Source organism: Centruroides vittatus, unplaced genomic scaffold (assembly GCF_030686945.1).
Source record: "Centruroides vittatus isolate TY-2023 unplaced genomic scaffold, ASM3068694v2 contig_474, whole genome shotgun sequence".
NCBI lineage: Eukaryota > Metazoa > Arthropoda > Arachnida > Scorpiones > Buthidae > Centruroides > Centruroides vittatus.
The window spans coordinates 4628435-4652144 of record NW_027122266.1 but is presented as its reverse complement, the minus strand read 5'-3'; the positions used below and the strand labels follow the sequence as shown (position 1 = coordinate 4652144).

Sequence of the window (23710 nt, the reverse complement as noted above, 5' to 3'; positions counted from 1 at the left end):
TTTTTTGCGATTTTTAGATTCCATCTCAGCAAGAAAGATGATTATAAAACATGTCTCTGCTTTATATCAGTTTAAAACAGTATAAGAATATCAGAAGTTAATATAATACAGTATATTAATAACAATATAAAATAGTATAAGGCTGCTTTATATTAGTCTAGAAGAAATAAATACTAAATAACGAGCCGAAATATGAATTTTCTCAGAAAAATAAAAATATAATTATACTGTATATCAGATGACGTTTTTACTAAACGAAACTGTTCAGAATTGAAATAAATCAATGTTCAGTAAACAATAAATAAATAAATTTAATAAAGTTTTACCTTAAGTAATATGACAGATTTTCTTATAAGCTTGATAATAACGTCACGGAACAATGACAAAACACTTTAATTCCTTCAAAAGGTCAAAATATAAAACTAAAAACTGTAGAATAACTTAACAGCACTAAAACTAATGAAATAACCCAAAAATCAATAAAGGAACTAAATTAAATAACGAGATACATGGAATAACCAGATGCTCGAAATCCCCGAACATTGAAAAACAGTCCAGGCTTAGGCGATTCTAAAATCAAACTGTCTCAGCACGTTCTTTGAAACGTTTTTTCGAACGTTTCTTTTAAAAGTTATCAAGGCCTCTGCTTATTGGCTGAAATCTATGACGACAGGAGTACATTTCAATATTACAATAATTTATGTTTAAGGTCTACCTGAAAAATGTATTCAAAAATTCAACCATATAATTTCAATATAACTATAACAAATAATGAATAAATTGAATTACCGTAGAGTTTAAATGACAAATAGACTATTTCCGAAAGTACTGATGCTTTATATTATATATTTAAATGCAAGCAATTCACTATAGATCTACAGACGTTATATTATAGCTATTATGTCGGGTATCACATGTGATAATATATTGAAACACGCTTAAATTTATTTACTTTTTTATTATTTTTTCCTAAATCTCAAACTATATATAACATACAAAAATTCTTAAAATTTTAAAATAGTTTTCTTATTTATTAGTATCGACATTGATATTTATTCTGAAATCAAGAAGATAAATGTATCTTACAATCAGACCAAAAAAATATCATTATTATTTTCATTTTTATATAATAAAAGAAATCTATCATTTAAATTTGTAGAAATAGGTCTTATAGTAAACGAGAAACATTTGACAGCTTTAGTATACTTTATTCAGCCACAAACTAAGAATTAATAAGAAAAAAATATGTAATAATACTGAAAAAAATACTTCAGATTGATTGAAATATTATGTTAGATTATTAAATTTGTCCTTTTGCAATATAATAAAATTTTAAAATTAGAATTTGATTCTATTGAAGAAAAAATTAATAATTTTGATATTTCAAAAAGTAGACGAATAGGTCATTCAGATTGCTGATATATGCTAGCTTGCCTTTGTGAAAAATCAGATTCGAATGAGGTCCACACCCATAAGTCATCATGGACAGTACAGATGAAGACATCATGTTTTCTATTCTTTGCCCATGCTTGTCGATCCCATTATGAGCGAAGTATACTGCTATAATAATAAGCGTAACTGGAGCGGTATAACCTGAAATATGACTCGAGTTAATCAATCAATCAAGAATCGAGAAAATTACTTTTAAACTTTTAACACTTTAAAAAAATCCAGGAGAAAATATATTTAAAAGATATTAAGTAAAATATATTATCATTTTATTCAATGTAATTCATTTGAAATAAAGTATTATTTTAAATTTAAAAAAAAACTCATAACACGCGCTTTTAATTTAAAATTTATCGTTGTTTTGTTATGTTGACATTTACTATTTATTTGCATATACTGTTGTAAGTAATTTACAAAAACTATAGTAATACTTTATATAAAAAATTGAAAACAATATAGAACTGTCAAACTAAGCTAGTTTTAAGCATTTAAAAAAAATATAACCATAATAAAATTGCTGGTCGTATATTCAAAACTTAAAATTTCGTAAAAAGCAAAGACCTTTTATACAGAATACCATCCTATACAGGAAAATTCGGGGGATTTTTCTGTATGTAGGATGTTAGGGTGTGTAGGGGCATGATTTTGTTCACCCTCTTCGAAGCTTAATAACTCTTGTGCTTTTTGTTGAAAATTTCTGAAATTTTGCAAGGAGATTTGAGTATTAGGAGAATGGATGCTATTAAATTTTGGTAGTTAAAGGTCGACGGGGTGAGGAGATAAAGGGAGATTGTGTGTCGTATCTCGAGTAGGGTCGGAATTAATGGCGATTTCACTCGTTATTACCATTTACAATTTTTTGCAAAACCATTCCTACCACAAAATTAAGCTTTTCGTCACCTAATAATTAAAACTATAAAACTTTTTAATAATAAAACATTAAAAACTGTACCACACACACAGTTTTAAATGTTGCCGGAAAAGTTAAGTAACTCTTTGCTGGATTTTTATACCGAGAAATCCTAAAAATTGACGTCCCATTTGCGTAAAAATATGCGCTATATCAACGTACCAACAGACCATACGTTACACGAAGAAACAGAAAATAATATAAGAAGATCCAAAAATTTTCTTATTATAACTTGTCGCTGACATATATTAGGCCTATATGCTTTAACTTATAAGTTACAGCATATTATATAAGTAAGTGTCAATTCATTGAATGCAAACATGAATGCTTTCCTTCTGTTTGCGAAGAATGCATATTATCATGCCTGATATTAGGGCACACACATCAGAAATGTATTCCTTCGATCGGTATGAGTTTTTATACAGTCTTTTATATTTTCAGCAATAAAGAAATGAAATATTAACTCAATAGAATATATTTACCTATTAATAATTAATACTATTAACAAGAAGATTTTCATCACATATAACTAATTTTTTTTTTTTTAAATTTGAATAATAATAAATTAATTAATACCCAGCTAGATGTTTCTTAATTTCCACGACAGGTTGCAAACGTTTGTTAAAGTTAATAAATAAATCTCAGTGAGATAAGATGTCGTTGAGAAAATAAATTATTCGAAGTTTATTTAATATAATATTTGAAAATATGATAAAAATGCTAATTTCAATTTTCTCAATATTTGTGCAATCCGGAATTATACTGTACTTAACTTTTTTTGTTTTAATAGGTTTCATTTTATTCAGATTCCGTTTTAGATAGGTTTAACTAATTAAGGAATTAAGTATATAATTTAAATGATTGTAATTGTAAACTAAATTATTTAGAATTATAGTTAAAGTACTGTAAATGAATTATAAAGATTTCAATAACATCTATTTCAAACTCATTTATTTACCAGTGCAAGTTGTTCATTAAATCATGATAAAATAACCAAACAGAAGAAAAAAATTGCATTATTTACCTACCTTCTTCATTAATTCTAATGAACTGATGAAACTACCAGACGTAACTTTCCAGAGACTTTTTAATTCATTTATTATAATGGAATACTTTTATTAAAATATCATTAAGACGTTATTTACACTTTTTAATAAATAAATATAACACACAGTATAAAATTTTACTATTTAGTTATAGAATAATTTATTTTTACAACCAGAAATGAAAGAAGTTTATAGTTTGCTTATAGGTTTCTTTTTACTACTTCTTTTTCTGATATTTGAATGTTAATTGCGCTAATTAAAATTTTTTCTTTTATAAAATCAGTTTACAAAAGAAATGTAAATTTGAGAAATTTCAAGTTTTGTTTATAACATGACCTTTTCATCAATTCTCTTAAGCCGTTCAGTAGCAAAAATTTTGACGAAAAAAATGACTGAGAAATTAAAGTATTTGAGAGATTCTACGTATATTTTATCACAGTTAAAAGTTAACAATTTTAATATATTTTCTTTTTAATACTCTATTGTTTTAACAGCTGCACATTCTTATCAATTTTCTCTTCTTATTCATTTATCTCTTTATAGGGATAATTCATAAAGTAACATTACTTAATTACCAATATGACTGTTTATTTTTATTATTATGTCTATCACTAATATTTTTCCAATTAATATTTAAATATTTTATAAATATTATAATTAAAGTATCAAAATTAGCATGCAAAGTATAGTTATAGAGAAATTCACGCATGTTGTTAAAATTTAATCTTGGAATTATGGTGATTATATAACCTGATATGTCATATCTTTAATATAATTTTCAAATTAAATATGTAATATAATTGCTCTGCCTTATAGATTATAATGTCAATCACTTTCTAATTTAAACTTCTAAAATACGTCTACACTTTAATATATATCATTATCTAAAATTATAAAGAATCCTTTAATATAATAGCATTAAAATGAGTATACAAAAATAAAAATGCTTATTTTTAAGTTAATAAAGCGTTTAGAATTTTTAAATTTAATTAATCTAAATAATTTTTGAATGAAAATGGACAAGAATACGGTCTACGGAATCGCGATCTACTGATTGAGGAATGATAATATATAAAATTAAGTACAAAAACCATATTTAGATGCAAAATATTAATAATAAATTTCAACAAAATATTTTTTTTCTTTGATAAATATACTTTTTGAGTTTATTTGTCATTGTTTTACAAACTATAATCCATTGTTAAGTTCTAATATATAATTTAAGATATAAAAATAAAAATTATATAATTATTTCATATACATCTAGTTGTGATGATTAATGCCAAAGTTTTTCAAACTGCATCAAAGTCAAATAATATTAAATAATTAAATAATTCAGCAGTCAAATAATATTAAATTTATTATTATATTTTTTGACTTTAATCTTTAAATTTAATATTATAAAATTTATTTTAAATATAATTAAAAGCTATAGAAATATTTACAAAAAACTTTATTACATAAACTTAATTATAAAAAAATTTTAATTGTAATTAAAAGTGTTTGCAATTAGGCTAATTTATTTTAATGATCAATTTTTTTTATTTACTTTTAAAATAAAATTGGTCAGATTAAGTATTTTTAAAATGTAAGTGTAATTAATAGATTTACAATCAAAATTAAATATATTATAAAATGTTATTTGAACTAAATTTAAAGATGTAAATATGTGTCTTATATTATTTATATAAATTGATTCTTAATCATATTTAAACATATTATGTAATATTTTCCATCAATTATACTTTTTATTAATTTACATTAAGCGCAAATTTGTTTTCAATAAATTCTTGTTTAGTTACCTTCTATTTTAATCAATATTATAAACATTTATAATAAAAATGTATGTAATAATGCTTTAAAATTTAAATGAATAAACGAAAACAGGCTTTATAATAAATATGTATATACTTGAAATATATACACATATGCATATGCAATTACATATACGCATATGCATACATACAACTATACATATGTATAACTGTACTGTACGTACATATGCACAGGTGCAAACATAAGAGTGCATGTTTAATGTATTTTTAATATTTTTGTTCTTGTGCATTTGTTATACTGCTACATGATGTAAAAATGATGTATAATTATATAAATTTATACGATAAATCTGACTGTTTATCTATATATTTGTGTAAATAATTAACAGATATTTATGTAAAAAAAAATAATAATAAATTATGTTTTCTTAATTCTACAATAAAATGTCTTTAATTAAATTTAATGAGTAGCTAAGTAGAATGTTTCAAAATTTTGAAGTGTATAATTACTAATAAGAATTACGAATGGATGAATTTTGTAATTAACTTGTTTAATTATTCACTAAAACACTTTTAAATTGTATCGAAATCCAGTTTATGAAGCATGTTGTTTTATTATTCATTATTAAAGATATTAAATGATCTTTCAAATTTCTGGTTGTATCTATATGGCCAATGATTATCAACATATACGCATATTTATAACGGCATTAACGGATTGATGAGAGTAGAGACAGATGGATAAAGTCTATGATTTGTTCAATCTTGCGTTTGATTTTCTAACTGCATATTTTTTTAAAAATTAAAAATTTTTTAATCAGTGTTTATTCCTATTGATTTTTATTTTCAATAGAATTTGTTTAATTACAAATAAATCGTTTAAAATAAATTAAAAGAGAAATGCATCCAAAGTGCCATCTGTTATCAACTTATTGAAATATAAAATATCTTACGGAAATGCAAGTCACTGAAACAAATTTATAAATTTTAATATTCTTTTACTCGAAATATTAATCTACTTGGCAATTTCCTTTAGAAATTATAAATCAGGTTAAATTAGAATTTGTATATACTGTAATTTAATTTGATGCGAAATATACAATTGATCATAGAAATATGTAGCCTTACATTTTAATAAAGATATTACAAGCTCCAAATTACTAAAAATGAACCCAAAGAATGATCAATTATAGTAAATTAATACAATAAACTTAAACCGAATATATTGAAATATATAATGAAGAATAACTTCTGCATAATATATTTCAATAAAGCTAGCAAACAACAAGAAAAACTAAAATACAGTAATATAAGTCATATCTTCATCAATCTGCACGTGTTTTAACAATTTTAAATGTATAACAAGAATAAATAAGTGTGAAATTTATATATTAATTAATGCTGCATTTTTGATTTAATATATTTTTATAACAACAATAATAATATATTTACTTATTTTTAATTAAATTCTCATATTCTCTAATTTCTTATTTTAATAAGAAAAAATGAATAAATAATTGTATATATTTAATTATTAAATAACTAAAATAGCATTTATATAGTCATTTGTATATATAATTTATTAATTTAAATGACATTTTCAAAATAAAAAAAAAATGTAAAAAATAATTATGATTAAACATTATAATATAATCTTATACACCAGCACATGGAAAATTTCTTACTTATTATCCTACGTAAAAATATTTACAACGTGGACAATCGAAGTGTAGACATGACGCACGAGCTAAATATCAACCAATAAGATGTTAGTGCAACCTATACAAGAGAATACAACACACAAGAACTTACATTAATGTTGGAAATGTCTGTTCACAGTACTGCTAACTTCTTTCTTGCTTAAATCAATCCAAATATCGAAAGGTAATTCTTATTTTATTTTATTCTTAATTTTGAATTTATATGAAATTCTATTCGTATTTTAATATCTCCTGTTGAATGTTTTCTTTATAAAGTTATACAATTTTTACTTCTTGACATAAAATATTTATTTAGTGATGTAATAAAAATCATAATTAATAAGTATAACTATAAATTTTTGGAATTTGTTATTTTGTGTTTCTGTAAACAAATTTTTGCTGTAATATTCATTCATCGATAATGCTAGAAAGAACGAACCCTGTATCTTAAATATCTTTGTATTAAGTTATATAAGGAAGCGTTGTTGTAAGAAATAAGGTTTTGTCTAAAGATTTTTATTTTTAGCTTCTATTATATTGATTTTATTTATATATGGCGGATTAATTTAGAATGTGTTAGCTCTTATAAACTACCTGATAATCGAAAGATATTTTTCGATTTTTCAAATTAAAACACCTAAAAGAAGAAACAGAATTCCTAATAAATTGTCTAAAAATTAATACCTTTTAATATAGAAATAAATAATATTTAACTTATACTTGTAGAATATTAAGAATTGCTTCTATATAATATACTTTTACTATATGTAATCCAATAATTCTCCTAAGGAGATTAGATTATTAGTTAAAAAAAAAGAAAAAACATTTCAAGCAACTGTATTTTAAAATAAGTAAAAATAATTTTTTCTTATTATTTTAAAATACTTTTGCTTAATTTACTGCAAATATTAACTTCAAAATTAGTGCAAAATCTTTTAGAAAGATTATAGAGTGCATTTAAAATATGATTTATCATATAATTTAATTATTCATGCAGTAAAATTTTAAATAGTATTATTCTACTAATAAAAGTCGTAGTGAAATAATTACAAATGAAGAAACGTTTATTCTCTTAATAATAAATCATAAATATTCCTTAACGTTTTAATAATATATTTAATAATAATAAATTATAAGCTGTTTATATTTGCTAAAAGAAATTAAAGATTTATTATTTTGCAACTAGGCAAGCTTTTATTATAGATAAATTTTTTATAAAGAGCATTTAATTTTCAAAATTTTCTAAGTATAAAGTGTCCAGATTTTAAAAACATAAAAAATTTTAAAATTAATTTTTATGTAATATTTAACCTGGAAAATATGGAAAATAACAGATTAAAATAAATTGCAATTTTTTAAAATATTGATATTAAAATTAAAAATATATTTTCTGATTTCAAATTATATTCAAAATTATGCAGAATATTAAATTATAATATTAATTTTATATGAAATAATATAAATTATTTAATAAATTACTCCTAGTATAAGAAATACGAAATATTGATTTCATAACATTGATTTTTTTACTATTTATATTATACTTATAAATACATATAAGTATTTTAAATTAATTTTTAATTAAAAATGACTTTTTTTTTACAATTTTATTATTAAATATTGATTTCTGGTCTGCAGTAAGGTGTTGTAGAATCACAAAACATTTTCTGCAACAGTGATAAAATAACGGCAGACTTGTAGCTTTACTTCTTTACTATAACTATATTGATTTTGGCTTAGCGCAATTAAAATATATAAGAGCAAAAAATGAGACATTTTAATATTAATTTCTACTTTTTTTAACCTCATTAAAGAACAATCTCCTTAAATTGTTAATTTTGATAATTTATGCACCTTAAATATATTTAAAACCTATCTAAATATTACAGTAATTGTTTGTTATAATATTTACAAAAATTTTAAATATTTATTACAATAATTGTAATCTTTTTATGTTTATACGTTTTTGAAATTAATGATAAATTTACTAATTATTACAATAAACATTTTTATTATAAAATTTACATTTTAAGTTTATTTATATTAAAAAAGAGAAGCTTGTTTTTACTTAATTTTTATTTAATTAAATTCTTATTGATACTATTTTTATATATATTTTATATGTAATTATTATCTTTCCAAACAAATTGAATTCAGTACAGTTTATATACTTTTTATATTCTAGATGATAATTATATTTAAATACATATATATGCATACATGTTAAAAAGCATACAATTTAAATTGTATCTTTAACACAATTCTTTCAATTCTATCTTTAACACATTTAAACTCTCAGATACAATTTAAATTGTATCTATAGAGTTTTAAATAGTTCTATTTAAAACAAAAATGTGTTTCAATTATTAGAAAATTCCAAGCTTAATAAACATATTACTTTTAAGATTACAATTTAAAAAGATAATTTTGTACATAAAATATTTTATTTATGTTAAATAATCTATTCAAATAATAAACTATCCTCTGTTAATAAGATTTAACTATAAAATATATAATTAAAAGAATATTTTATACAGAATCTAGAAAATAATGATAACGCGTGTCTATATATATAATATAATTTATGTAGGCTCTAAAGATGAGAGCTGTAAGAGCTACAAGCAGTTTAACAATAAAACAAATGTTTAACGATTTCGTAAACAAAGAAATTACAATAAGTAAGTTTAAATAATTGATTGGTCTCAAGGTGCATGACATTGGAAACGAACAACAATCCGTGTCAGAATGCCTCTTCCTAACTTGTTTGTCTTCTCCATCTCTTGTTTTCTTTCTCTTCCGTCTTTCCTCTTTTTTGATATGCTGATTTTTACTTTTACTTTTCCAACTTTTGCAACATGGAGAAGTGTTATAATCGTGTCAAATTTACTCTCTGGGATTTTTGCAAATGTCAATGTTTTGAGACCGCCTGAATCTAAAAAAAGTCAAGAACACGTGAAAAAATTTCCGTGGATATGTATGTATGTGTGAATTGGCATCTATTTCATTTAATATCTTGGATGGAGTAAAGATGAAGAAATGAAATTTGGCATGGTAACTTGTATACAAGGGGCATTGATTTTATTAAATTTTGGAGTAGGGAATTCAAGGAGGTAGAGGATAAAAGGGTTCATGTGTCATATCTCAAGTGGTATCGACTAAATTAAAATTTTACTCGTTACTGGCATTTACAATGTTTTTAAAAACTCATCTCTACCTTCAAAATTAAGTCTTTCTTGCACTTTTATAATAATTATGAATGTGAAAGTTATTTTATAATAACATCTCATAACATATGGTGACACACAATTTTAGCTTTGATCTAGTGTCATAGGTTTTTTAAACAAAAAATGTTTTTTAAATAGAGATTTTTATCGTAATTCATTAAAATTAATCCGTTTTAAGTTTTTGTTATTACTTAAATTTTGAATCCTAGTATAATTAAAAATTATCGGGCTTTCTAATGGTCCCGTTAACATCCTCATTTCCTTAACCTCCTCGAGAAAGTGGATCAAGAGCTCTTACCATCTTTTTTTTTTATATCTCCTATCAACTTACGTCCCATCTGCTGATTGGCTTGATTCCGCGTTGCATCTGCTGATTGGCGTGTGGTTCGGCTTGCATCGTCTACTGATTGGTTCAACTTTACGTTCCATTGGCTGATCAACACGTGATTAACAACTCATTCCAAGCAGACTAAAGAAAAGCAGAAAAACAAAACAATTTTTTAAAATTAAAATTAATTTTAATTAGTCTATGTATACTTATTACAATTAATTTTAATTTTAAAAATTTGTTTTTTCTTTTAATGAAATGTTAAACTGTTTTTTAATTAATTATTATTTGTATGTATGTTATGAGCCAACTGATTAATGGGTCATTATTCATAATGCCCGGCAATTATGAAGAATGACTAAAACGGCCACGCAGCCCGATAAATATTGATTAATTTATTAAATTGACCAGACATTATGCATAAAGGTAAATTTCTTTTCGGCAATTTGATTTTGAAAAAAATTATTACTTTTTTCACTCATTAACAATTTTTGTGAATTATTTCAAAGTATTTTAAGAAAAACTCATTCATATTATATGGCTAAAATTAATATAAGTATACTTATTACATTAAACTCTTTATTAATTGACATACACTATATAAATAGAATCATCATTAAAATAAGCTTAGTTTGCTAATTATTTTGCATTTCAGCAATAATTTGTGAAAATTTCACTTACAAACTGAAATATTTTTTAAAAGTACAGTATTATTAATTGTGTTAAACTAATGTTAACAAAAAGTATTATGAACAAAATTTATATAATTTCATAATAAAAATTAACTTAAAGGAAACTTTTGGAATGCCATTTTGGTATGGAATGTCAAGGGTATAAAAAAATATTTAATTATCAAAGTGGAGTGATTATCTGACAAAGTAAACTTTGTCAGATAATCACTCCTCAATAGCAGTATTTATGTTGAATAGTCAATATGATACATTACGATAAATAACGTGAAATTTATTACAATGACCGACGTTATGTGTCATTATTTATAATGGTTGGTCATTGATTATAATACCCATATTACTCAGTCCAAAACATATAGCCTATAGTATAGGCCTACATGCACTATACATTAAAAATTCAAGTCAAAACGTTCATAAATGTTCATAAAAACATATACAATGGAAAGAATTTTGAATTTATACATAAAAAGTATAAGCTAAATGTACTGTACTGTACATGCAATAATCGCATGCAATAATACATGCTAAAATATTGAATTCTGAATTAATTACCTTAGAATTATTGAATTAATCACTTATAATTTTATATATTATCATTAAATTAACATTAGTAACTTAGAATCAATTAACTGAAGAATTTCGTCACTTTTGCTTTGAATATCCCATAATTATACTAAAAAGTTTTTATGTTTATTATATTAAATGTTTATTAGTTGATTTATTAACATTTTTCTATTACTTAATGAAAGAAAATAGCTACTTTCAGTTCAGTTTTTTAAAAAATTTGTTTTAAATCATTCTCACTTCTCACTTGCTGTATTCATTACTCTTACATCAAATGGAGCTTTATAACATTACTTGCGTTAAATTTCTATTACGATTTTCTATTTTTGTTTAATATTTATATATACATCGTTCATGCTGTACTCACAGTTTTAGTAATATAATGATAATTAAATTAACGCTGAGCACTTTATACGATAAGTTAATTAATTAATTCAATTTAGAATCTCTGGGAATAACAGCTTTTATTTAACACCTATTAATATCAAATTGTTATTATTGATTAATATATTATTTTATCTATTATTATTTTTCTTAAGAAGAAAAATTTAATTTTTAACGCTATAATTCAAATAAAGGTTGGTTACAATTACAATGCTGTTCTTAAAATAGCTTGTAATTAATCTTACAACTAAAAATCAAGAACAAATTAACTTGATTTTACTTAGTTTTTATCAATTTAATTAAAATGGCTCGATTCTTAATAATTAATTTAAAAGACGCAGGAAATGAGAATTGGATATTAATGAAACAGTTTTACTTTTAAAAAATACATACTTTGTTACAATAAAATATAAATATTTTATCATTTAATATACATAAAATTAAAATAAGCAGTTTTATTTTTCTACGATTATTTTATTTAAGTCATTAAAAACTTAAAAATAAATATGAAAATATAAACTTATTTTAGAAACTAATATTTAATTAATTTTTCAATCTTTCCTTCTCAATAACTATTTCACAAAATGTAATAATATTAAATTGATGTAAACAAGTAGAGTTGGCATAAGTTTAAATTAAATTATGTTATAATTTGTTTACAGTTTAATATCAAAAACAGCGCAAAATATGGCATCACTACATCCACATAAAGCAAAATATACTGTACAAATTAATCTAATGTAAAATTTAGATAAATATTTTCCGTATTTAATGATTATTATGGATTTATATCAAATAAAGTAAATGAATTCTAAACATTTATTGATAATGAAATGGAAACTTTAAGCTTTTAATTAAGATAATGACCACCTGACATTTATTTTCAATTAATCTCCAGTAATGAGAGAAATGGCAAGAAAATCTTAAATGATATTTTTTAAAAAGGATATTTATCTTCTAATTATATATAAATATACGTATTCTGAAAAGTTTATAGAAAACTGTATAAGATCAGTTCTATTTACTGCTATTACCTATGATCTTCAATATCCATATTCGACTACGGGATGCCCAAGACTGTTAGGTCGTTAGCCCACTGCTCTGTGGGTTCAAGATGAAATCCGAGAGAGTAAATCCCCAAGCAATTTTCATGGGCAGCCAATCCAGGATATATCGGGCCCCGTCCCTCGCTACTAGCTTCCCCATTGTCGGCTGGTCTTTTTTTTTAAACACTTTCCGCTCTGTGGGAATTAAGAGGACTTTTTAAGCAAGCCCATTATGGGTTCGCCAGCCCATAACAGGCTGGCCGAGTAATGAAAGACGGGGCCTGGCATATCCAAACGGATTACACCCGAAAAATTTTTGGAATTTAGGCTACTATCCGTCCGGATTTAATCCGGATCTTCTAGAAACGTAGGCTGTCACCTTCACCTCGGCTGTTATCCACGCTGATTAGGGTAATTTTTTTCCCTCAATTAAAATATACATTGTCTTCAATTATTTAAATAGAATTGGTATATTGGCATGTTTAATAATTTAAATTAATATTTATAAAAGTTTATATTTTCTTATTTTTACAGTATAACTTTACGTATGACATTAACGATAAATCGAGCTTATTAAAAAGTCATATAATCTATATAATGTCATTTATTTTATTTTGAATATTTATTAAAATTTAACAGATAAATAAAATGTAAAGTTACCGTAATTTTAAATTTTAATTAATATCTTATATAGCGTATATACATTAAATGTGTGTGTTGTGTAAACAAATTTTTATATATTTTAGCTAGGAGAAAGAATTACATTAATAAAAAGAGATATTACTAAGCTTTTTATTGTTTGAATATATAATAAAATTAATGTTATTATATTTATATTGTTTTATTACAAATATAATGCTATAATGCTAATTTTTAAGGTAAAGTATTCTAAATCAGATACACTAAAATTCATGTTATTACGAATTAAGTATGCAAAGTGAATTTAATTTAAATAAATCAATAAATTAGAATTAGAATCACAATAAATCTATGTTCAAAATATTCATTGTCTTTTTCTCTTTACATTATTCGCCTCTAGGAAGGGAGACAAAATACAAATGACTTAAACAATGATCAAATTCAACACAGTTAAAGTAATACAAAAAAAAAAAAAAAATAATTTTATTAACAAATTATCGCGAATAACAATAGATATATATTATGGTTTATTGTTTAATATATTGTTTCTAATTGTAAAAATTAAAATTTCATCGTTTAATTGTCATTTACTATAAAAACAAAGACAAGTTACACAGCATAAAACACAGTCTTCTATTCGACATACTTGCTCTTGAGTATAAAAATATTCGTAAAATAATTAAGCGAATAAACGTAATTAAAAATTAAATTTTTAAATTTGTTAAAGGTTAGAATTATAGTTTCGTTACTTTTTAATATTAAATAATAATGTTTGATTCTGTACTGATACATTTGCTCTCAACGATTGACATTTGATTCTCAGTAGAAAAAAATCGATCATGAAAAATTCTGTAAAAGGAACTGCAATTTCTAAACTAAACTTTTATAATATTATTGCTTTTACTCTATTTTATTTTATCGATAAATTTTAATAAAGAAAAAAAAATGACGAATAAAAATCGTATAAATTGTAAGTATTCTGGAAAAATGTTGGTTAACTCACCATTATTATTAAACTTTATTATTCAACAAAAAGTATAATTTGTTAGTTACATAATTTAAATAAAAATAAAATTGAATTTTATTATTATATTCTTTGCGGAAAAAAACAATGTTTATAAACTTATTTATGTCATGTAATATATTGATTACTTTCACTTCTCTACTGTTGAGTAAATTTTCGTATAACAGATAAGTAATAATATTAATATAAACTTTAGATTTTTATTTATTTAATTAATTTGACAGTTTTTATTTCATTTCTCGCAGTTTTATAGATAATCCAATATACAGTACTTATATCGATACTAATTTATTACTAGTATTATTTAGCGAAACATAGACACAGTTCGGTTTGCATATCTAAAAATCTTACATCATATAGAAACATATAAATATTCGTATAAAAATTTTTTAAAAAGTATTATTATGAATTATAATTATGAATTATTCACAATTTAACAACAAATAAGATCTATTGAATATAATCTAGTTTTATTATTTTACAAAAGAATAATTTCATGTATACTGTCAAGAGCGGATCTACATAGGGACTAATAGGGCTTAAGTCCTGGGACCCCAAGTTTCATGGGCCCACAAAAATTGAATTATTATCACAAATTTTTAACAATTTTTCATTAACAATGAGCATTTATTGTATAGTAAAAATAGTTAATATTAATAATAATGATAATTTATAGTATTATTTGTCTTAACAAAAAATGTGGCCACATTGGACTTCAATGAGCCATATGCCTCGAAAAACCTAGATCCGCCCCTGCATATTATACGAAAGAAAGAGAATTTTGTATTTTCTTGAATATTTTAAATTGTTTTTTTATTTTTGAATTTAGTAAATCGAATTTTAATATGAGAGGGGTTTATAAATTATTATGCTATAGAGCAATGCATTTTAATATTTCAAATATAGTCTAATCATTGTAATTCGCATCCAAAGGAAAATTCGAAAAATTTCGTATTATTCTTTTCTTTATAATTAGACTATAGTATTTCCCGGAATATGAATGGGATCGACACGCTTGATATTAAATGTGTAGCACTCTACCATCATAAGTAAGCAACTAAGGATAATGTTTGAGTTTTCGAAAATTCAAACGTTACGTCATATGACATCATGTGACTTTTTTGTTTTTTAATAATCTCTGATCTTTCGCTAAAATGTCGGACGTTTCAAATAGATTATAATACTTTAAATATATAATTTTCGAATATATGGTCTGTATATTTTACATTCTATTTGCAAGAACACGGAACTATTTTCCTTCGCATATGTGATAAATATCGACAATCTTATTGTAGGAAAGGCTTTAGGACTTTTTATATTGTAATCCACTTCTTGCTTAATAATAGGCTTAACCGTGATCTGATATTAATATAGAATTGTCCAGAGGAATTTTATACAAATTTCTACTGTTCGTTAGTATTCCGTATTCTTTGATGTTACATTTTTCAGGTCTGTATTCAATTTTTAATCTAAACTTGTGCATATTTCACGCTTACACATCGTAAAAACATAGCTAAACAACTCGGTGTCTATATTTTAATTTCAGTAAAATAGTAAAATTTCGCCCAATTCTCGTTGATTTATAGAACACGTACTCTCCAGGGAATCACCAAAACGCATGAATTGTGTAAACCAGTAGACTAAATGCTACTTTTTCCAGTTTTATTTTTTAAATATAAGCTATATTACCTTCGGCCTAGAGCTAGCTACTTCGTGCTTCCAATTATCAAAACTTGAATTAAAATTTTTATTTAACTGTACATTTTACTATAATTTCAAAGAGAATAAAAGTCGATTCGAATTAATCGTATTTGAATATATTGAGAATGATAACCGAATAAAATTAAATGAGAAAATAAAAATTATATTAAAATTATTAATCAATTTTTAAGTAAATGAATAAAAATAAAAATATCGTTTATAATAGAATTTATATATTTTAGTTTGTATATTAAATTTTAATAATATAACTATGAGATCTACATGTTATATTCAAACATTAAAACTTTATTATAAAATTGGATTTAAAATTTCTATTAACTTTTTGATTTACTTTATCGATTTTTTAAATTATAATTTCAAGTTTGTTAAACATGAATTTTATTTTATACTAGGACAATGTTTACATCGGCAGAAAAAATATCAATAATAACGTTAAATTTTCAAATATTCTCTCAAAAATATTTTTAATTTAAATTTTTTGTATAAATTTGATATTTTACCAAAATTAAACCATAAGCCGATCATAATTAAACGTAATTCAATGCATTTTGTAGGTTTAATTAAAGAACAAAGATATTAAATTATATTAAAATATAAATGAAAAAAAACAAAAATTTTAAAATTCTTTTCAAAACTTAATTTTTAATTGTCTTCTTAATTGTTTTCTCTATTTTTCAATAAAAATTTGCATACTAATAATATTATATAAATTCAAACTTTTAATAACATTATTATATAAAATTCACGAATTTTAAAGAAAAGAATGAATAAAAATGATGTAATTTACATGGTATTTTAAATATTATTTTTAGGAATATTTTAATTAGTTTTAACATCTATTATAAGGATTAAAGACATAGCACACTTTATAAACTTTGTATTCATAAATTAATATTTGCATTGATTTGATGTTGCTCATATCAATACAAACTTGATATAAATTAAAGTTATATCTTTTATTAAAATTACTAATGTTATATATTGTTAACGTAGTTGCGTGAAATTATTAGATCATATTTTTATATAATCTGTTGAAATTATACGAAAATGTAAAAATAAAATCGTTGAAGAAAATCACTTCATACTTCTTTATATGTCTTCATGTATTATGAATTTATTGGGGTCAATTTGAAAAAAATTGTAGACCTATAAATTTTCACTTCGTTAGTCCTTATGTCTGACTGTCCAGCCTCAATCTTGAAAATGAGTTAGACAGATGAAAATAGATATCAAATGTCGAAAGCGTATATACAGGAGGCCCCGATTAACTATATAAGAACTATTGATGAAAGCCGAAAGTTACGTTAAATTCAAAATTTCCTCATTAAAGGGGTTAGGTAGATGACTGGCATGACTCAATTGCTAACAGGGAACGTATGATGTACAGGGGCAAAACACTTGTAATTTGAGGTGGAGAGTATAAATTTTAAATTAAATAAATTAAAAATATGATTAAAAATTGCATTGTGACGATATAGCAATAAACAATTGCTCGTTTTTAAAATTCTCATTTACTTTGATAAATTTCAGTTCTATTCCAAAATTTTATAAATATTTCAAATATAAGTAAATTCGTTTTTTCTTGAATTTGTTTTAGTTTATCTTTTACGTCTTTAATTTTTGATATGCATTGTCTCACATTTTTTGAAGATATTTTTCATATCTCTTTTAGATATGTCACTTCACACATATTTATTATATATAATATTAGGCTCTTATTATTATTAATATTATTATTATTAATATATAGTATTAGACTCTTCATTATTATTATATATATATGTATACGAGAGTTATTATGAAAGTTTTGCAATACAAGAAAACCATCTGGGATGAATTAAGGTGTTTATTTTTTTAATAATAAACTTCTTAGGACACATTATGCATAAAAAAATTTTATCAATCTCCCTTAATCTAAATGAGACAGATTCTCTTTCTAATATTAACAATGAAACTTTCTAGAGAAGCACTTTGTGCAATGATTTACTATGATTTTTGAGATAGATTGAATAACAAAGACTGTTATAAACGATTAAAGTTGCTTTTAAGGATGATGCTTCATTCTTTAGTATTGTGTTCAGGTGGTACGAAAAATTCAGAGGTGTAGTACTTCCTTCATGATGAACCACGTGAAAGGGCAATCATGAACAGCAGTGACTCTTAAAAATGTAAATGCTGTCCAATGCAGGATTGCAGAAGATTAAAAATGAAAATGTACCCATGAAATGATACAGGAGAAACTATAGATTGGAGCCTCTACAGTTGCAGACAGGGCCGGATCATCGAATAGACAAATGAGACAAATGTGTAGCTACTATTTAAATTAACAATATAAATATTATTGTCACAGACTGACAGCGCTGCTAGTAGATTTACAGACATTGCCAAAAACGTCCACAAGGGCACTCCAGCGATGATTTTCAGCTTTTATTCAGTGTAATTGAGTATATTATTATTTTTATTTGCAATAGGAATTTATTATTTATAAATGCCCACTAAGGGTGTCCTGGGCGGTTAGTTTAACAATATTTCGCAGGATGTTAAGAATACATATAGTTAATATTATTCTTATCGCTATAAAAAATTTCTAAATTATCAGAAGAATTACTTTCATCAAGAAGAAACATAAGAACATATTTTCTTTAGATTTTAGAATTCATAATAACGATATAAAAAGCAATATGTTTTTATTTATTTGTTTATTATATACATTTTACATTTTACATTTACCAAAGGATTAGAAGGCTTCCACCAATAGGTATAGCCTTGGAAAAAGAAATATGAAGAGTTATAGAAGTTAGAAGAATGAAGAAAAGAAAAGAATGACAGAAAAGTGTGAAATATGAGACTACAGTGCCCACCCGAGAGCTCGACTACCCGAGAGCCAAATGTATAACATCAATGAATACAAATTACAAACATATAGTTGTGTACAAAATGACTACCTCTACAACTTGAGGCATTAGGAGCCCCATAACGGCTAACATGCTTTGGTGCTCAACACACAAAACGCGTATGAACAGCCCCTTTGGGAGAAAACAGACAAAGCCCTCCGTGGCTTAGGGCGTAACATAATAAAATAAAACAAACGTTTATTATATTATATACAGTTGTCCAACAGAAAAGTAAACTATCTTATTTATAAATCATTTCAAAATACCGTAGACAGTTTGACCGGGCCCTTCAAAAATCCGGGCCCTAGACATTTGCCCCATTTGTCTATTCGATGATCCGGCCCTGGTTGCAGACATTCTGCATAAGGAGTTATGGTTAAAAAAGTAGTGTCTTGATGGGATGACAGATTTCCAAAAGTCAGAGTGTGTCAGAATCTCTAAGAAAATTCTGGAAATGTTGAACCAAAGTGGACACCAGATTATTTCCAAGATTGTCATAGGCGATGAGATATACATACCGTTTTATGACTGTTTCACATATCAAGAAAGGCAGGTATGGATCCATAAAGATGATCCAATTCCACAGTGGTTGGACCACTGTGAAAAGGCAGAGAGCAATAAATAACAGTTATGTTCGCTGTTTTTTTTTCAGTAGCACTGATCTGGCAAAAGCAATTAAGCTTGATGAACAGAAGATAGTAACAGCTAATTGGTACACTACAATTTATCTTCTCAGAATTCTGGAGTCACTAAGAATTTGACGTCAAATTTTGCATGTGATCATCCTTCAACACCTACTGCCAATAAGGCTGTTGATTTCCTTCAAGCTAATAATATAAGAATCATTCAACATCCACCATATTCACCAGATTTGGCATTGTGTGACTTATGATTATTTTTTAATTTCAAAAAATATTTGAGATTTGAGGAGTAGCAAATTTAACACACAGGATAAAATTAAAGCTTTTTTAACAGAGTACATTTCAGAAAATGAGTGGCGTTTTTATATTTGGGAGAAGTAATTACATAAGTGCATTTTGGCCACAGGAGAGTACTTTGATCATAAATAAAAAATATTTTGTTTCAAGCTTTATATTATTCCTGTATTGCAAAACTTTCAGAGTTACTCCCGTAATAATGAGAATATTTGTTTAAGATATCGTATTTTCAATTGCTGTCTAATTGACCATGTAATTGTGCCATTTCGTACCATTTAAGTATCGCAATAAACGTGACAACGGTAGACTGAAATAACAAAACTCTTTATATTAGTTTCATTTTAATGTTTGTTATGTTATAATATTTGATTTATATAACTACAAAGGTTATCTTACATAAGGGTTTATCACAATGAGTGATCAATCTAATATATTTTAAATTAAAAATTCTTTATTGCTCTCTACTGTACACAATTTTAAAAAAAATTAAAATATGTTAGATTGTTCAGTTGGTGTGATAAAGATTGCCTTTGTAGTTATATAAATCAAACATTATAATATAATACAACAGAAGGGTTAGAAGTAGTATATAAGCTAATAATATTGTTGATAATAATAGCTAATAATAATGTAATCTTAATGTTTGTTTCTATTTTTCGCCCAGGAAACGCCAGGCTTATCTGCTAGTTTTTTATATTTATTTAATGACAGAGGGCTAAGAATTATTTAAAGACGAACATTCTGTATAATATATATATATATTTCTACAATGCCTCCAATGTTTTAAATACAGTATATAAAAACATAAATCAAAGAAAAATAATGAAAATTTTATGTAAAATTATTATAAATGAATCTGTAATTTTAATTATGAAAAAATTTTTCTTGATAATAATTTTACTTCTAATTTGATAATAAAATATCACAATAGTTCTTAAACTTTAAGATAAAATTAGGACTTTGAAAAAAATCAGATTTAAATTTAAACTCAATTTTCATTTCAGATGCTTACAATGGAAGGATACGCAAACAAGACAGGTCGTTCTGCTATATTTAACTTCAGTTTCAACCAAGTGTCGATGGTTCTAGAGGAATATATGCAAAGGAATAGAATATTTGAAAGGAATACGGAAATAATTATAATAGTGTGTTATGCATTTTTAATGGTGTCTGGAATTTTTAGCAACTTATTAGTGACCGTTGCCATCTTTCGTAATAAAATAAGAACCAATCGTAATCTCCTCGTAGTAAATCTAAATTTTACCGACATCACATTGTGTATATTTTGCATGCCGTTCACTGCACTGGTTTTAGTAAAACGTCATTGGCCTCTAGATGAAAGTCTTTGCAAAATTGTACCTTTCCTTCAAGGTTCTACGGTTTTCGTATCAGCAGCTACAGTATCAGCCATTGCTATCGATAGATATAACGTTGTTACATCTCGCGTACCGCAGAAGAGAGAAGACAGGGAAAAAAGAATAGCATATTTTATTTTTGTAATATGGATAATATCGATAATTCTTTCCAGTCCGGTATGTTTTTCTCAAACTGTCAGTACAGTTGGTCTACCTGGTATTGCTATATACAAACGCTGTGTGGAGCACTGGCCTTCTAATTTTACAAAAAGCACCTATACTATAATAATTGTTGTGGCTCAGTTCATTATTCCTGCAACAGTATTAGTGATTACACACTTCAGAATTAAATCTCACTTAAATATTACCCTTTTTCAGCAAACTTTTGCTGGATTTCGTAAAGATTATGAGAAAATTCGTAAAGAATTAGGAAGAAATAAAAGAGCAACAATGGTCTTAATGAATATTACCGTTGTTTTTGCTGCCAGTTGGTTACCTTGGAATGTTGTTAATTTAGTTGCAGACTTTCATCCAACTAGTATGTCAGCCTACAACCTTTATCTTTCTTTTGCTGTATGTCATATTATTGCAATGACATCTGCTACATCGAATCCTATTCTATATGGTTGGCTGAATACTAATATAAGGAGAGAACTTTTAAGGTTTGGACATTCCGTAGGAACAGTATTATCTTCTCTAAAGAGCACGAATAGTGATAATCTTCATACGAATACTTATAATATCAAATCACCTTTTTCAATTGAAGAATTAAAAACAAATCAAATTCCATGTATCGAATCTGTTATTTAAATTTGTGTAAATTATTGATGAATCTGTAAATTTTAAAAATTTAATCTTGTATTTATGTATGTATCATGCATTTTTGCAATTATAAATAAAACAATGTAAAAGATATAATAGTAAAAAATAAAAATTTATTTTCAAAATAAGAAATCAATAAGTTTTGCAGTAGATATTTTAAAATAATATTTAAATTATTTATTAATACAAATTTTCTATATTGCGATATATTAAATAAACAATTTTTTTTTTAATTTTTACAGTTTTATATATATCGTCTTGCTGAACAGACAGTAATTTCAGTAAAAAATAGTGTCATTTCAATAAAAATATTTCCTATGAAGAACAAACTGACAAATATAAGTTTACTTTAACTTGATTTATTTATCAGCACGTCAACTAAAACTATTATTTTGATTTATATCTCTGCAAAATTACTTTTATAGCCATTTCACGCTGTAGATGTTCTAAGTTTAACAAAAAGTATTGTATCGATATTTAATTTGAATATATTAAATTCTTTGAGTTTTATTTGCTGTTGTGTTTAATCAAAATGATATTATTCTTACGGAAATCAAATAACCCGTTAAAAACGTCTAAGTAAATAGATATAATTAATTTACGATGCTATTTTTGAATTAATTAGTTTTTAATAAAGCTACTCTCGATCTGAATTATTGATTTGATTTTTTAGATAAAAAGTAAACAGTAGAAGGTTATTCAATAATAAAGGTAAATTGAGCTATGCGGACATAAATTTATCATACTGATGCAATATGTGATGTCATTCGCATATTATATATTTAGATAAATAAATTGAATGTGGTAATATAATCCGTTATAAAAGCAAAGAAACACATAAGGATGCAGAATCAGAATAATATTTTATTTAATTCTTTTATTAAAGATTTTAAAATTAATGTTTAAATGCTATGTGCTATTGAAAATTTTTGCAATTTTGAAAATTTGCTGCAATTTTTCAATATTCGTTAATATATTGTATTTCGTAGTTTTTCAATGTTTCGAAATATAGAATTTGTAAGTTTAACAACAATTGTTCGGTTTCAAAATAGCAGTAATCCAGTCTCGTGGCGTTTAAAAATATATTGGCTTGTATTTGTAACTTTAGAGCGATATGTAACAATACATATTGAAAATAACTGGATGATCGGATGATATTAATTAATATCAGTATGCTACTCTGGAGGATCTGACCGCT

General features: G+C 24.6%; 1 protein-coding gene across 3 annotated transcripts; it reads left to right on the top strand.

Moving 5' to 3' along the window:
• Positions 1–6790: 6790 nt before the first annotated feature.
• LOC136977765 (neuropeptide Y receptor type 6-like) lies at positions 6791–22520 on the top strand. Of its 3 annotated transcripts, none has more exons than XM_067273314.1 (2): positions 6791–7064; positions 21340–22520. In XM_067273314.1, exon 2 carries the CDS (start codon positions 21340–21342, stop codon positions 22498–22500), a length of 1161 nt encoding a protein of 386 aa, XP_067129415.1. In that variant the 5' UTR covers positions 6791–7064; the 3' UTR covers positions 22501–22520. The 3 variants fall into 3 exon arrangements, with proteins under 3 accessions (XP_067129415.1, XP_067129417.1, XP_067129416.1); XM_067273316.1 differs by lacking the exon at positions 6791–7064 and adding an exon at positions 9976–10028; XM_067273315.1 differs by lacking the exon at positions 6791–7064 and adding an exon at positions 21061–21078.
• Positions 22521–23710: the final 1190 nt, after the last annotated feature.